The sequence below is a fragment of the Pygocentrus nattereri genome, chromosome 27 (assembly GCF_015220715.1).
Source record: "Pygocentrus nattereri isolate fPygNat1 chromosome 27, fPygNat1.pri, whole genome shotgun sequence".
In the NCBI taxonomy this organism is placed as follows: Eukaryota; Metazoa; Chordata; class Actinopteri; order Characiformes; family Serrasalmidae; genus Pygocentrus; species Pygocentrus nattereri.
In genome coordinates, this window is record NC_051237.1 from 18922681 (window position 1) to 18939222 (window position 16542).

The window sequence follows — 16542 nt, forward strand, 5'->3', positions numbered from 1 at the left end:
GTGTGCTAAAGGAAGGAAAAATCACAAAGACGTCCATAGGGTGGTCACTGGGATCCCCTGTGCTAAACATCATTAGTGTCATTCGGTTAGTGTTGGTTCAATTATATGCCATTATAAACTACACTGCAGTAGACAAAACTTGCTCTTAATGTCAATTTTCTGTCTAACACAGACAATCCCAAAACAAAGATGTCAATGGAGAGCATCCTTTAAAGTGTGTGGGAGAATCTTCGTGCTGCAAAAGGCACTTCTACTAGCAGACACTAAGTGAAGAACCCCATGTCCATAGACCAGTCATGTCAGGAATAGGAAAGCTAATCTCATACCATGTGGTGACTACACCCATAATAAATAGAGGAAGAAACTGCTTAGATCAACTGTTCTATTCTGAACTGCACTGGATTCCTGTCTACAAGGAGGACAAACGGAGGCAACCAGGCTTAGCTCTGCTTGGACTGAAACCAGAATATAAGCATGGCCTACTAGAAGTCCCAAAGTTGACTGGAAACCTCTTGGATCTGGAATGACATTCACTTCCAACACTCCATCCCTTTAAAAGTTGACTATTGGCTCATGGACTTTTCCTATAGAATCACAGCTGCAGACACAAGCATAAGACAGCATATTAAAAAGATCAATAAACTTTATTGAATAACCTTTTCAGTTTATTGAAAAATATGTACAGAAAAAAATATACACAACAGCTATTCAAAACAGAGTATGAACCAAAAGATGCAGTGGAAAATAAAAATCTATCATCTAATAGTATTATGGGTTCTTTACATTAAAAGCTGAACATTACAAGAGAAGGATGCACAAAAGCGAAGGTCAACTGGAAGACTACAGCTAAACAAAGACATTAACAGGGGAAAACTCCAGTGCATCACCAATGGCAACCAGCACTGTCATATGCGCAACAATTTTTTTTCAGTTTAAAAACAAACAAAAAAAAAAAAAAAAAAAAAAAAAACCAACCCTCCTTTTACCAGTCTTTCAGCCCAATCCAGAGACTAAAACACACCACTGGTCAAGGCTGTCCGCATTGCAGCACAAAGCCAGGGTAGGAAAGCATTCAACACAGGTGAGGCCCTGCGATGAACAGGGTGGGTCAGCCAGAGAGAGCTTAAACGTGTTGCGGGTAAGGAGATGTAGCATAGGAAAATTCTATTGCTGTTCATCCTCTGGGCAGGAGTGCCAGGTCAGTCTCTCTTCATAGAAGGCAATAACTACCTGTGGGCAGCGGGTGTTAGCCTCTCGTGCTGGCACCAGGTCTGCCTCATCCGAATCCTTCCTGCAGAGAGGGAGAGAGACATGCTTTACCCAAGCTGTAATTTTCGAAGCCATGAATTACTAAAAAAAATAAGGGCCTAAAATATGTTTTGCAAGCTTTGCCATCTCCATTCTAAACACTTCAAACTATGAGTGCGTGCTGCCCCCTACTGCCCACGTTCATTTACAGTTCACAGCTGGAGTAATTCTGGTCCCATCATTAAATTCAGCACAGACTGCTCCAAAACACCTACTAAAGTTGGTCGTTGGTGAACAGATTTATGCATCAACATAAATCATTAAACTATGCTGGATTGCTTGTTTCTAGGACCAGAGCTGGGTAGCCCTGATTTACAATATAGAGTTATCCACCATCAAAGCAGCAGGAAAGGATAAAAAGTATTGAAGGAATTGTCGGAATTGTCTATAGAATACTACATCAGATTATCTCACCATTTCATCAGGAACATGAGCTCCCCGCTGCTATCTGTTGCTCCTATGATCCGCTCTGGCTCCAGATTCCTAGCAAATCCTCTTGGCTTTTCACTCTGCAAAATGGACCATGTTATACATTCGGCCCACAATCAAACAAGATTCAATCATGTAACATCAGCTGTATACTCACCATTTCCTTCTTCCTCTTAGCACTGTTCTCCTCTGTCTCCGGCTCATCTGTAGATGACTTCCTCTTATTTGAGTCTGGCTTCTCAACCACACCTTTTTGTGATGTCAGGAATGCAGAGATCAACTCAGGGCAATCAAGATTCTCTTCAGGCTCCCATGTGTTATCAGTACTGAAACAAGAAAATAATTAGGTCTATTAAAACTATACACATGACAGGTGTACAGGGGGGGGGGGGGTGCATCTAAATAGCTAAGAGGCCTCTTCTGAAGTGATCTGCACACAAAAACCTCTGTAGCAACCAACCAACTTAAGACTATAAACCAGGTTTAGCAGGTGTGGTAGACAAGCACTCCAGAAGTAGAGACGTGCACCACTGCTGTAAACAAAGCAGGAATGTAAATAAATGTAATCAAGTTACCTAAACAGTTTAATATTTTCTTTTTTTATTTTTACTTTGGTTAGGTGTCTCAGGGATTACAGTAGTCTAAGCTCCTAGGGTCAAGACAGAAAGGCATTTGTTTTAATATGCACGTAAATCACATCTCAAATTTAAGTCACTGCCCAACTAGTGAAGTGAATCAAAAGAGCTGTGGTTCTCCAGGGCTAGAGTACGGCACTCAAGATATGGTATAAATCACACTGGGACATAAAGTAGGTTTGTCTTTACTTATACATCATCAAGACAAAGCATTGTAGTGCAGGAATGGGCATACAAATCCAATCCATACAACCTAGACATCATGAACTTAGCCCATTATTGAATACTTGAGATAATAAACCTACTACTCATAAAGATAAGTGTTCATCTCAGATTCGCCAACATGCGTTTAAATGATCAAGAACTGTGAAACATTTCAATTTACAACTATACTAGCAGAACTGGAAATGTCTTGCTCACATAATCTGACCGTGATTCCTAGCGTGGTCCAGGTACTGAACCCAAGAGGTTTTCCACAAAGGGATTCAAATAAAATATAATTATATAAAAAAAGTCATGTTCTTTATTCAGATGGCTTTGTATACTGTAGTAACCCATTACTGGCTCATGCTGCCTTTAAGCTTGGGAGAAGACAATGCAAGTGGAGACGCAAAGTAGGTGCACACCTTCCTAAAAACCAATAATCCTTATCTTGTTGCTTTAGTTGAAGTTGCACGTGTTAACTGTTATTTTGTGTCCGGGTAGGAGTTCAGTTAGTGTGTTTTGCATTGGGGCTGGTCTACCGGGAGGGTGAAGCCTGATGCTAGTGGCGACCTCCCCTGTGCGTTTGTGCCTTTCTGTCTGAGTGTTTAACAAAGAGCACTTCTCATGGTGGAAATCATGGTCGCTCCTGTGTCTTACTCTATGCAGACACTACAATATGACCATGGTTTGATATGGCTGGTTAATCTTTACCATTAAAAACTGTGCAGTAATGCAGAAAATAAAACTTTTTGTGGCACTGCACAATGTTTGATGGCGAATACTTACTCAGGAAAACCTTTCCACTTAAGGAAAAATTCAACTTTGCCATTCACCACCCGCTGGTCAAGCACTTTCTCTACCACAAACTCTTCTGGCTCCTCAACCTCCTTTTTGGACTTGTTCACCTGTTTCTTACCCATCTCAGCCTGCAAAAGGTACATCAACACATTTTTCACACATACAGAATGCCCCATTTGCAGAAGGTCTTTTTTTAAAATAAACTGGTTGTGCTCAGCTCCATGCCTGACACCACGAAATAGCGCCATTACATGCACCATATTTGACCAGGGTCAGTTCAAACGGCCACAAATAGAGGTCCGCAGTTTAGCTTGAAGCGCACTTTGCATTACATTTTGGGTTTCCTGACACGTTTCAGTGCCTGGTGGTTTTCCACCCTGAGAAGTTTGCTAGCTAGCTAATGAGCACAAGAGCGAAGAGTTCAGCAACCACTGAAAACAGAGCCGCTGGGCGAGAAACCGCCCCAAGGTACACACACGAAATACTACGTGCATAAAAAGACCCCCAAAAGACACTCGGGCATGTTGCAGCATCAACAGCACAGCCATTAATGGATCACGGTGTTGTGTCCTAGCAAGAAAAGACGATGCTGCGCTGCTAACAAGCTAATGCTAACTGTGGTGCTAACGGTTCCACAGCCCGAGACGAGGCCTGTATCGGTACCGGTGTGTACAGGTGTTTTCAGCATCTAATTCGCATTAAAAGTGATGTATTTTTTTATCACAGGCGAACTGGCGAGCTCCGCGGCACCTCAGATAACAGCGGTACTCGTACCGGACATTAGCAGCGCAGTGTTCAATACCAGGGTAACCTAGCGCTACCTGGCGCAGCTAGCCTCGGCTAACAGGAGCAGCGCTAGCGCGGGAGCTGGGGCGAAACCACCAACCAGCTCATTTCCAGTTAAGGGCAGTTAAAGATCAACACGGTCGTTTCTATCGTGTCGTTCGAAAAACGTATTTTTATAGCACTTAAGCGGCCTGACACTCAAAGTCGCCTACAACCCGAACCGCAGCCACATACCGCGGAGGATGTCGCGCCTCGCACCGCGTGTGCCGCATGCGCGCGAAAACAATTGAACAAAAGCGGAGATGAAAAACACAGAACCGAGCGGAACCAGCCTCAAACATCATTCACTTAACGGTATGGAATCTAATTAAGCGTCAATTACCATGTTTATGTCTTCCTTAGCAGGTACTTACTTTGGCCTTGGATACAAACGACTACAAAAAAAGAGGCTGTAGACTAAAACACTTCTTCTCCGGGGATGTTTCTGGCACGTCGCCAGCTAACAGCGTCCTCTCCTTTCGGGTGGAAACGGGTTAGAAACATGTGCGCCGCGGCCCGACCACGCCTCTGCGCGCCTACGTACAGCCAATCAGCTCCGAGGAGGCGCCAAAGGGGCGGTCCGCCCGTTTTAAAAGACTCCACTGGACCCTCCTTAAAGGGCTCGGACGGCGCTGAGCCCTCGCTCCCGGGCTTGGAAGCCCCTCTGCAGAGATCAGGCCGGTGTGTCTCCCGATCCCCCGCTGCTGATTACCTCACTCCACTAGTTCGCGCGGGTTAACCCCGGCTCAGCGCACGCGCTGCTGAGCGGGTAGTGTGATGTGCGGTTTTATATGTTACAGTATGTGAGAAACCACAAAACAGATTTGTTTGGATTACGGTTTAAACTACAGTTACTGTCTAGATCTGCAGTCAGCATGCAGCTGAAGCAGGGTATAAGCTCCAGATGTGTGGGAACAGGGAAAAGGTGAGGCTCCTCCAGCACCACAGCTGGAAATCCCTGCTTGCTCTGTCGTGGCTAGCACGTTAGGTTGTGGTCGCTGTGTTAAAGGGTTAGTACACTGATTTTTTTTTTTCAAAATTTCTGCATAATTATATGAAGTAAATAAGGTCCTTCAGCGTAGTTTGATGTGAAATGCCTCGTTGTATTGAAACGTAAAATTCAAAACTGTTCACAGTGGTGGTGATGGGAACCAGACGTCTGGAAAGTTTAATGCCTCCAAGCTCCCTCACGTTATTAGGGGCGATGCAGGGCATTTCAATAGCATTCCCAATGAAAACTTGTTTCAGATTTACAACTTTACGGTTATAAACACTGCGTATAAAAAACCCAGAAGATGCATGTAGGCTTATTTGTCATTTCGGTTAAGAAATCAAATGCCTATGTTTACATGACATCATGACCCCTGGTTCCTACCATCACCACTGTAAAGAAATCTGTAAACCACTCCGAGTGACTTCTTTTACATATCAAGGACTCAATGGACAGAGATTTTGAACAATCTGTGGAATTCTCCTTTAATGTGGCTAGAGCACTAGACTGGGACACTACAAAGCACAGCTTAGTTTCAAATGTACTTTTTTTTTTGACTATTGTATGAAAACAAAATCAGGATTTTGTAAATCATTACACCCTTATTAGCCACATTAGCCTCACCGCTCCAGTGCAAACTGAAGAAATAAACTACAGACACCAACCACGTCTGCTGATGGACAACATTTGGGGTTTGAAGGGGAAGTGATTTTTTTTTTTTTTAAAACCAAAGTACTCCCTTAAAGCAAGGAGAACTCTATTTCAACAAACTAACATTGAACATATAGTATAACCTCAGTCTATGAAATGGACAGAGGTGGAGGGGCTTACTACAAGGTAAAGGTATTGATTTTTTTTTTTTCCTCTCCAATAAAATAAGCTGAAATGTTAAGAGGGTCCCAAGTACAAACCAGAACTGAAAAGCAGTTACTTGATTTTTTTTCCTTTATTTGTCTTATGGAAATCCTTAAGTACTACAGAACATGATTTTGACTTGCACTGCTTTTCCAGAAGAATCATTTGTATGTAGAGAAATCGGTGCCCCCTCTCCCCTAAAATACACTGGGCAGATAAGCAATGAAGTGGGGGCTGGGGTAATTCTGTCTCTCTCTTCCATGAATCTTTTTTTAACTTTGGTGACCTAGTGGTCATGTTATGAGGTAGAACGAATCACCAAGAATCACCACTCAGAAAGCTCCAAAAGATTTAGGCAAATGTCTAGAACGTCTTGTGCTCTTCAGGGACAAGGCATATTTCTGAAGGTTTGCGCTGATGTGATTTTCATTCAAAACACAGAATGTGTAATTGGCATAAAAACTGTAAAGACAGACATTACAAAAAAAAAAAGAAAACACATTTTCAAAAAACAAAGTTTTTGAACTGAAGACGCAAAACTGTTCCCGTTACGGTAAATATGAAATAATACAGCTACAAGTGGAATAATCAAAGGAGGAAGGCCAGAGAGTAACAGTCATGTGGTTGTAAACACTTGGAAACAAAAGAATTGCTTAACAAGGAGAGGAGCCTAATCACTGCAGTAAGTACACATTATTGTGTAAGCCCCATCAACAGGCAGCTTCCCACCAGAGGGTGCTTAGCCTTCAGTCTCACAGCTGAGGCAGGAACCATCATGCACGTAGGAGATAACTGCGTCATCTGTGTTTATGATGACTACAGCAGTAAAACTACACACTGTTTTGCTTACAAGTAACTTGTAATGGTTTTAATTATGGCATGATGCACCCTTTCAGATGGAAGTCAGGGGCAGCATGTGGTCAAGTTTAAATTACACAAATTAAAGTCATGCTTGACTGTGGCTACTGTATATTCATACCTTTCCAGAGTAGCAACAACAATGCACGAGTTTTTTTTTTTTTTGGCAAAGTTATCCAGTGACTACCTGCCTCTTACGCCCATCTTTACATTAGTTGCAAAGAAATGTACTTAGTAACGATTTTCTTTTTGCAGCTACTGTAAAAAATAAAAGGATAAATGTCTTCAAGTCGTTTTTTTAAAAATACTCTGAGACACTCCTATACACGTCCAGTGTTTTTGCTACATTCTTTTAAGCAGAGAACTGTAGTCTAGGGTGCTGTAATTTAAAATTGCCAACAGTCTTTCTATTCTCCTGTGAAGCCATGAATAACAGGAATGATCCACAAATATCCCATGACAGCTAACTGCAGGAAAGGAAATTCAGTAGAAGTCCAAGTCCAAATATCCCTTCAGGAAGCACACATATACATTCTGTATACACACACACACACAAACACACAAACACACACACAAATCTCTTAGGGTTTTTTATCCTTCTTCCTCTTCACAGTCTTGCCCCCTGTGGTGGTGGTTCTTGCGTGCGTACGAGGTCGGACAGCTATCCGTCCGTTTGCGCCACAGTGAATTGTGTACTGCTCTGGGTTCAGGGGCTGTCCATACTCATCCCGCAGCTGTCTCAAGACGTCCTGCGAAAAGGCTTCAAAACTCTCTGCTGCAGCAGAAAGCGCCTTGGCAGTCCGAGACCGCTCACGTAGGAGGGCGTTTCGCTGAGCTGCCAGAGCATCCACCTCTTCCTGAAGACCCAAGATGGCGTCCAACTTTCTTTTCCGGCAGTTCTGAGCAGCTAACTTGTTCTTCCCCCGTCTGCGCACGTCCCGCAGTAGTGTGATTTCAGACATGGACAGGCCTCGTCCTTCCAACAGCTCCAGGAAGTCCTCCACAGGCATGTTCACAATCTGAGGAGCGGAAAAGGGAAGACCTAAAGCCTGAAGGCGCCGCCCATCCCGACTCAGTTCCTCTGGTTCACATTCATCTTCGCTTAGCATTTCTTGTTTAATACCTTTGACAGGTGGGGCCCAGCTGTGAGGGGTGTGGTCTTCAGGCATCTGGAGTGAGTAGGTGTGGTCATGCCAGATATTCTCACTGAGGTCCAGTGGCGTCCAGTCATAGCATGCTGACGCACAGGCCCCTCCCTTAGTAGAGAGCGACTCCACTTCACTACTGTAACCCGTGGCTCCACCCTCATCTTCGCAAAATGAATCTGAAGACGATGAGGCAGATGTAGAGGCTGGGCTTCTGTAACTGCTCTCCAGTGATAGACCAGAGTCTGAGTCAAAGTCCTCCAGCCATGGAGAATTGATACTGCCCTCCATCCTGTTTAGCAGCTGAGAGTCCATGCTTCCCAGTCCTTCCAGACCCAGGAGATTTATCTGTTCAAACACAGCCTCGTCCAGATAACCCCCCACCCTTGAATGGGAGGTTTCATTGTGAGAGCTGTTCCCTGATAAGGAGAACAGAGGGAGCGGCAGAGCACCTGCTGCTCCAGGTGGAGTGTCTGAGTGAGACAAGTTAGTTGATTCTAGACGGAAGAATGATGCTCTTTGGTGAGATGTGGCCTGCAATCCACCTCCTTGTGGGTCTGGTCTGTAATCTCCACCACTGGTTACCATTGCATCTTGGAGGCTGGCATTATAGCTAATGGGATTCGGGATATCCACATCCAGATTGGAGATGTGCTGTGGGATCAACGAGTCAAAAGCCTGCAAAGTAAAAAGCCAGAAGTGCATCAGACTAATTCATAACATGTAGACAATGCAGCACACACAAAGAAAGAAAGTTTTGTCTTTTTATTTTTCATCACTATGTGAACAATGGTTATCCTTTACATTGTTTGAAAATTTATAATGAATGGACTGAAAAATGTTTCAAAACTACTTGGAATAAAACCTTTTTATATTAACTTGCATTAAAAATTGAGAATGTTTTTTGCCTTCTCCTGTAATGTTACTGTTTTGGAGATGCACGTTTTCCTTTAGAATCATCGTCATGGATATCATGTACTGACCATCTCTACCACTACAGGATATGCCCTACAAAGCTGCTTTCACTGCTAAGCAAGCTAACCAGTTGGATTCAAAAGAATGTTCAAATGTTTTCCCAGCTTTTTCAAACAATTTATCTGATTTGCTTTACTTCAGAGACACACATTTCACAAATAATTCAAAGGACCACAGGGATTTTTTTTTTGGGGGGGGGGGGGACTGTGATGGGGAAAAGATGGTAAAATTGTTGTCCTCAGTTATAAATAAGCTATTAAACATATCGCTGTGGTCGGAAGAAAACCTTGTATCACCAGAAAGGTAATTTTACAGGAGAAAAAAAAACTTCTTTACTTTTAATGTAATATAAGTCTGGAACCAGACTCCCCCGCACCACAAGTCATTTTGGGTCATTTCTTTGGATCCATTCATCATTAAATTTACATACAATGTAAATGGTAACTGGTATTTTCAAATTATGTCAAAAACAAATGCATCAAAAATGGAGATACAAGATGCCAAGCCAATCCACACACATCTTAATATTAAAACCTCTCTGACCAATCACTATTTATTCAAAAATAATTTGCTTTCAATTCTTTTGGAATCATCTATGTACAATTTAAATGAGTCATGATACTTCGGTCATTGTGCCTTTTACAATTTAGTGACTTACCTGACTCAGTTCAGGAAGGACTTGTTAAATCAGCCAATTATTAGAACTGTTTTGCAGTGTTTTGAAGTATTAAAAGCACCACAACGTGAAGGTTATCTGAGGGCAAATCTGCTAGAGGTCCCATTACAGAATTCTGCTGGCAGTAAATGTTGAGAAACTGACTGAAAGCCCTCGTTTTAAATCAGAGTTGGCTGCCCTGCCCTGCTACTGGATTTCTACCAACAAAATTTGTTTCAACCACACCTAATTTTCATGGCCTCCTTAAGAGCCTGACTAACTGGATTAGGTGTGTTTGACTGACTAGTAAGTAAAAGCTACATGGTATAAGATCTCCAGAGTCAGCTATTTTAAATTTATTATTTATAAACTTTGTTTTGTATCTTAGTAATTTATGTCCAACCCTTCTGTGAGTCACAATTCACGGAGAAACAAGTGTGAAAATGATTCGCTAGTTTGTTTTCTGCTGTTAAAGCATGCATGATAGCTGGGTACTTGAGCTAGTTTCACTTTCACAGATGTGGTATATTTAGCAGTACTAGCGAGTTGTTATCAGTAGCCTGTTGTGATTGCTAATGGTGAAGAGGTAGTCTGTGCATTTGTAGTACAAACTAGTATCTCAATTTCTGATGTTTTTCAGTTTCTATAAATCAATAGCAGAAAAAAAGAGAGAGAAGTTATAGAAACTGAACTGATGTTACTCTGCTGAATGTTCTGTGCTATGCGTTAGCAAACATTCAGTTGCTCACAGAATTTTACAGCCACTGACCGTCTCACACCCAAACACTGACTACAGCCTGTGCTGTTGTCACTGTGATTAAAAGTGTAGACAGTTCTGTGCTCTGAACAACTCCAAAGAGAAAACATCACCTACAATACAGGAATACACTCCTCCGTTATTAATTTATTCATGTATTCCTAAAACAAATAAAAATTAAGCAATTATTAATAAAAACCTTAATTTATTTCAAGACAACCACTGACCAAAAACATCTATCGTACAACTCCAATTCCAATGAAATTGGGACGTTGTGTAAAACATAAAAACAATACGATGATTTGCAAATCCTTTTCAACCGATATTCAATTGAATAGACTAAGAAGACGAGATGTTTAATGTTCAAACAGATAAACTTAGTTTTTTGCAAATATTCACTCATTTTGAATTTGATGCCTGCAACACGTTGCAAAGAAGTTGGGACAGGGGCAACAAAAGACTTGAAAAGTTGAGGAATGCTCAAAACACCTGTTTGGAATATTCCACAGGTGAACAGGTTAATTGGAAACAGGTGAGTGTCATGATTGGGTATAAAGGGAGCATCCCTGAAAGGCTCAGTCGTTCACAAGCAAGGATGAGGCGAGGTTCACCACTTAGTGAACAACTGTGTGAGCAAATAGTCCAACAGTTTAAGAACAACGTTTCTCAACATGCAATTACAAGGAATTTAGGGATTTCATCATCTACAGTCCATAATATCATCAAAAGATTCAGAGAATCTGGAGAAATCTCTGCGAGTAAGCGGCAAGGCAGAAAACCAACACTGAATGCCCGTGACCTTCGACCCCTCAGGCGGCACTGCATTAAAAACCCACATCATTCTGTAACGGATATTCCCACATGGGCTCAGGAACACTTCAGAAAACCACTGTCAGTGAACTCAGTTCGTCGCTCCATCTACAAGTGCAAGTTAAAACTCTGCCATGCAAAGCCAGATATCAACACCACCCAGAAACGCCGCCGCCTTCTCTGGGCCGAGCTCATCTGAGATGGACTGACGCAGAGTGGAAAAGTGTCCTGTGGTCTGACGCGTCCACATTTCAAATTGTTTTTGGAAATCATGGACGTCGTGTCCTCCGGGCCAAAGAGGAAAAGGACTGTCCGGATTGTTTTCAGCGCAAAGTTCAAAAGCCAGCATCTCTGATGGTGTGGGGGTGTGTTAGTGCCCATGGCAGGGGTAACTTGCACATCTGTGAAGACACCATTAATGCTGAAAGGTACTTACAGGTTTTGGAGCAACATCTGCTGCCATCCAAGCAGCGTCTTTTTCAGGGACGTCCTGCTTATTTCAGCAAGACGATGCCAAGCCACATTCTGCACGTGTTACAACAGCGTGGCTTTGTAGTAAAAGAGTGCGGGTACTAGACTGGCCTGCCTGCAGTCCAGACCGTCTCCCATTGAAAATGTGTGGCGCATTATGAAGCTCAAAATACGACAGCGGAGCCCCCGGACTGCTGAGCAGCTGAAGCTGGACATCAAGCAAGAATGGGAAAGAATTCCACCTTCAAAGCTTCAACAATCAGCGTCCTCAGTTCCCAAACGCTTATTGAGTGTTGGTAAAAGGAAAGGTGATGTAACACAGTGGTAAACACGCCCCTGTCCCAACTTCTTTGGAACGTGTTGCAGGCATCAAATTCAAAATGAGTGTATCCATTTGAACATTAAATATCTTGTCTTTGTAGTGTATTCAGTTGAATGTAGGTTGAAAATATTTTGCGAAATCATCGTATTCTGTTTTTATTTGTTTTACACAACATCCCAACTTCATTGGAATTGGGGTTGTATATGTGGTGTGTTTTTTTCCTTTTCATTTTGTCACATCATTTAATTGTGAAGTTCCTGACAATTCTCAGTAAAAATAAGTCATGTGTGTTTATTATCTTTCATGTTATATTACATCAACTCAAACACAATAACTAAATAAAGCTACTCACATCAAAATCTGACAGGAGGTCCTGCCATTGAGGATGGATCTCAAGCCCAGATAGAGGAGGAGGCAGAATACTGCTACTAAACAATCCCTGAAAACATATGCAAGTAACATTAACAGTTCTAAAAAATATATAAAAATACTGTAAATACCCAAAACCACACAAATCAATTAGAATAAAATGCAGTGTAAAACTAGTTAACCTACCTCTTGCTCCAGCGTCGAGCTATGAGTGAGCTGGCTCAGTGGATCAAGACTGAGCTCTTCATCCTCATCTTTCACAGCCTCCTCCTCTGCTTGGCATGCCCCCTAAAATAGTAGAAAAAAAAGAAAGAGAAGTTACAAAACAATATAACAAAAGAGGCTTGGTGTGGACATGCAAACAGAAAGGATCAGCACAACACTTGTGTTTATCGCAGTTACAAGTTTGAGGTCTGTAAATTTGCAGTGATAAAACTGAATTTCTTGATGAAATAAACCTTTTTCTGATCATTACTGGGCTGTTTGTTGCCTCCAGGAATGTTACCCAATGTTAAGTTCTCTCAAAACCTCCTTTAGAAGTTCATTACTTTACTTTTATGCTAAAATCACGCAATTAATTCCATCCTTATATCCTACTACGGTGAAATATGACCATGAGAGCAATTGCTCCGTCTCTGCTCAGAAAAGACTGAAAAGGTGGTGGTAGAATGTGTACACCCTCTTAAATTAGGGATGCCGGACAGGTGCAGTACAATCACACAATCATGTATGGAGGCTTTCACACCTGCTGCAAGTGCAAACCAAGGACCTAAAGTTTATACATCTTTGTTGTGTGTTGGTTAGTGTAGTGGTTAACACCTCTGCCTTCTACACTGTAGACTGGGGTTCAATCCCCACCTGGGTAAAACTCCCTACACTATACCAATAAGAGTCCTTGGGCAAGACTCCCAACACCACCTTGGCCTCCCTGTGTAAAAATGATCAAAATTGTAAGTCGCTCTGGATAAGATGCCAAATGCCATAAATGTAAATGTTTGTTAAAGATCCCGTCAACAGTGATGCCAACGGACAAGCCAAGTTTTACTGCACTCTAATTTTGGAATCTACAAACGGTTCGCTCTTCCTGTAAATTCCTGTAAAGAGATATCCTTAGGGTGACACTTGCACCACTTCACCAATCCCTGGTTGGGGCTTCATACGTGGAAAAAGTTAATGGGAGAGATTTGCATGTTACGCCTTTTATCTGCCTCATGGAGTTACAAGAAGTGACTCAAAGACAGTGGCTTTGCTCAGCCTCTGTCTGGACTTGATTTAACCACCCAGAACCCCTACAGCTGCAAAGACACAATCACATGAACTACCTACCACTCCTACCTAAGAAAAAAAAAATTATTATGTAAAAGCCTGTGGCACATCCCAGCTTGAGCAAGAGTGCCACTGAATAGATAGATAGATAGATAGATAGATACTTGATTGATCCCGAAGGAAATTTAGGCATAAGGCATTTAGGAATAATCAATGTCTTTACCATTCTAAATGTATAGCTGGTTAGGAAAAGCACTTTTTAAATTTGGACTTGAACTTTGTTTTCTAGATAAATGTTTGAAACATAAAAATTGCACACACTCTCTTATAAAAGGTAGTTTTAGAGCCAGTGCCGTGGGCAGTCCATCTCAGCAGCAGTAAGAGTGTTGTCCAACTTTGCCCTGACTTTGTTGCCATAGCGACTGCTGAAATAACAGGTGGGCTGCCAGTTAGCATTAGCGTAAACCGAACACAATGTCAGGCTTTGTTCTCTGTTGAGTACCAATACCAAAAGCTCAGCAGAGAACAGTGCGTATTGGTAGTCCATATCTTTCTAGCTAACAAACGAATGGCAAACCATTAAACACTGGTAACTCTGTAGATACTAGTCAGTGAAACTTTTGTCTCGATTAACTGAAGAGCCAACGTAAGCTGTTAATGTTAGCTAGCTTAGCTAACTAGCAAGTTAACGTGCCAACCGTCGTTTCACTTTCGGCTTTGCTTCTCCTGCGCACAGAAAGCATGCCATGAACTAACGCTAATTCAGAGAGTCGCTGGTTCGCACAGCAGTTCTGGGGCACCGACTCAAGCCCGATTGATTTAAATCGGGTCACAGGTGACCGAACTCGCGAACAAAGTGATGCATGCTACCTGGTCAGCCTGCTAGGCTTGTTAGCCAGCTTAGCTAGCGCTTAGGAAACTTCGTGGCGTTAGTCAACTCACGGCGTTATTATCGTCAGCTTCGTCTCCAGAAGAGTTCTGGCCGTCGAGCTCTCCTGCGTCCTGGTTCCCGCTGTTCTCTTGTGGTTCGTCCCGCTCCTGGCCACCGGGTACCAGATGCACCAGCCACGCGCTGAGGCGAGTGGGGAAGCGGGCAGGAGAGCCGAGAGCGCGTACTTCATTCAGCAGCCTTCGGCTCACCAAGTGGTAGTCGAACTCCGGGCATTTGGGGTGCACTTGATAACCGTCCGCCGTGTCCCGGTAATGGTGAAGCGGAGTCTGTATGAAAGCTGAGCTCGGCCCTCCGTCAGTCTCTATTATCAGCGGCGAGTATCCGTTCAAGTAGGAATCGACATCCACGCGAACGCCTATCAAACTAAGTAGGATCGTGAACTGAATCAAACCTTCTGTGAAATATTTCTTCATGTATTGCATGTTTCAAAATCAAGTCAACCTCGGGACGGCCTCCACGAAAAAACAGACACGGTCCTCTTTTTGCAGTTAAACAAAGAAAGACCCCAAACAAAAGAGCACGCCGTTGCCTCTCCTGTCAGACAAAGGGAACAGCCCAGGCCGGCGAAAATGTTCGCACTAACACGCTACCACCGGCTTCTGGCAACTTCCTGACATGACATCCCAACCAGCGCTGGACCTCAGGCAGGACTCGCGAAAGCAGAGCGAACCATTTCAACTGTAGACGTCCCGCGTGTGTCCGCGTCCCTCCGTGGGCTGCTTTTGCTTTCAGATTCTGTTAAATTTCCCTGAAGTCTCAAACCTCAAGTCCCCTCATCGGACCGCGAGGAGGAGGCAAATGTCAATTTGCATAATTGCAGTGGGCTCGCGCAGGACTCCCATCGCAACAAGCTCCGATTGGTCCGTTTGCTGACTCTGTCATTTTAGAGCCAATCACAAGGCCGCGTGTTGACAGCTCTTGGTTCGACCGTTAACGGCTTTTTTGGGATTTTCCGGGAAAGGAGCAGGCTAACCGCTTTGGGAACTGATCTGTTTGGAAACATACAGCGATAGAAATTCGAGGCAGCTGCTTGAATCTCATTCAAATACCGAGAGAGAGACAGTAGAAATGAGGCAAACACTGATGCAACATCCGGACACTCCCTCAGTACTTTGACCTACTAACCCGGTTCTCTTCCCTGTAGAGCGGGGAGGAGGCCGTGCCCGGGCTCCGCGGCGTTGGCTGAAGCTGAAGCGGCTACGAGTGTGTTTCTAGCCGTTAAGCCGGTTCCGAGATTAGAGAGCAGATGTTTAGAGCAGCCTGAAACCCACGCTGAGAAAAGGCGTTGCGGTGAAATAATTACTCCCGTTAAGTAAAAGTGGTCTCTTAAAACTTTTTAATAAATAGTATAAAATTAAATAAAATTTTCTAAAATGTATACAACCTATGTGTCATTTAAAGAGTTATTTAGAGCGGTATCGTGTGAAATGATGCAGTGTAAAGAGACTAACTAACTCAGATTTCTTTACAGTCTACTGTTTACAAAGTAAATATAGCCGATGCATTTGCCAGTGAACCTACATGAGATTTAAGCAGTAAATAATGATGGTAAATAGTAATACCCCCCCCCCCCCCCCCCCCCCCCCCCACACACACACACAAAAGGTTTGCCATCTGCACAAACATCTCTGTCCTGATTGTATTTAAAAAGTATGTTTTAGGTCAAAACCTTATCTCTCAGCACATCTGTAACTATTGCATGCAGTGCCCTTCACAAATACTGGCAGCCCTTTTAAACATGAGCTCAACTGGCTGTGAAGAACATTCTTTAAGGCTCATCCTTTTGATCTCTTATTCAAAATATTAACAAAAATCTGTTTGAAGTACAATGACTAAAAGGAAAAAAGAATTAAAAAATGTAGCAGGAGGTGAACGTTTTTCTCAGAATATTTACTGCCAAACAGTTTGGAGTTATTT

At 42.9% G+C, this 16542-nt stretch overlaps 2 protein-coding genes across 4 annotated transcripts; both read right to left on the reverse strand.

Annotated features, from left to right (window-relative positions):
- Positions 1-625: 625 nt before the first annotated feature.
- cbx3a (chromobox homolog 3a (HP1 gamma homolog, Drosophila)) lies at positions 626-4729 on the reverse strand. Of its 3 annotated transcripts, none has more exons than XM_017693859.2 (5): positions 4574-4729; positions 3363-3502; positions 1895-2063; positions 1723-1817; positions 626-1291 (listed from the first exon to the last, which is right to left on the reverse strand). In XM_017693859.2, exons 2-5 carry the CDS (start codon positions 3494-3496, stop codon positions 1165-1167), a joined length of 525 nt encoding a protein of 174 aa, XP_017549348.1. In that variant the 5' UTR covers positions 3497-3502; positions 4574-4729; the 3' UTR covers positions 626-1164. The 3 variants fall into 3 exon arrangements, with proteins under 3 accessions (XP_017549348.1, XP_017549347.1, XP_037391360.1); XM_017693858.2 differs by having other exon boundaries at positions 4543-4698; XM_037535463.1 differs by lacking the exon at positions 4574-4729 and adding an exon at positions 4395-4419.
- Positions 4730-5661: 932 nt separating this feature from the next.
- On the reverse strand, positions 5662-15601 carry nfe2l3 (nuclear factor, erythroid 2-like 3). Its single transcript, XM_017693860.2, has 4 exons — positions 14616-15601; positions 12594-12695; positions 12391-12477; positions 5662-8726 (listed from the first exon to the last, which is right to left on the reverse strand). The coding sequence occupies exons 1-4, from the start codon at positions 15045-15047 to the stop codon at positions 7485-7487; spliced, it is 1863 nt and encodes a 620-aa protein (XP_017549349.1). The 5' UTR covers positions 15048-15601; the 3' UTR covers positions 5662-7484.
- Positions 15602-16542: the final 941 nt, after the last annotated feature.

Coding starts and splice junctions, on each gene's coding strand:
- cbx3a (XM_017693858.2), bottom strand. Junction 2,064..3,362: donor AAGTGGAAAGGTTTTCCTGA/GTAAGTATTCGC, acceptor TTCTTGTTTCAG/TACTGATAACACATGGGAGC. Junction 1,818..1,894: donor CTAAGAGGAAGAAGGAAATG/GTGAGTATACAG, acceptor TCCATTTTGCAG/AGTGAAAAGCCAAGAGGATT.
- nfe2l3 (XM_017693860.2), bottom strand. CDS start 15,047: ATGCAATACATGAAGAAATATTTCACAGAAGGTTTGATTCAGTTCACG. Junction 12,696..14,615: donor AAGCTGACGATAATAACGCC/GTGAGTTGACTA, acceptor CTACTATTTTAG/GGGGCATGCCAAGCAGAGGA. Junction 12,478..12,593: donor GCTCGACGCTGGAGCAAGAG/GTAGGTTAACTA, acceptor ATATGTTTTCAG/GGATTGTTTAGTAGCAGTAT.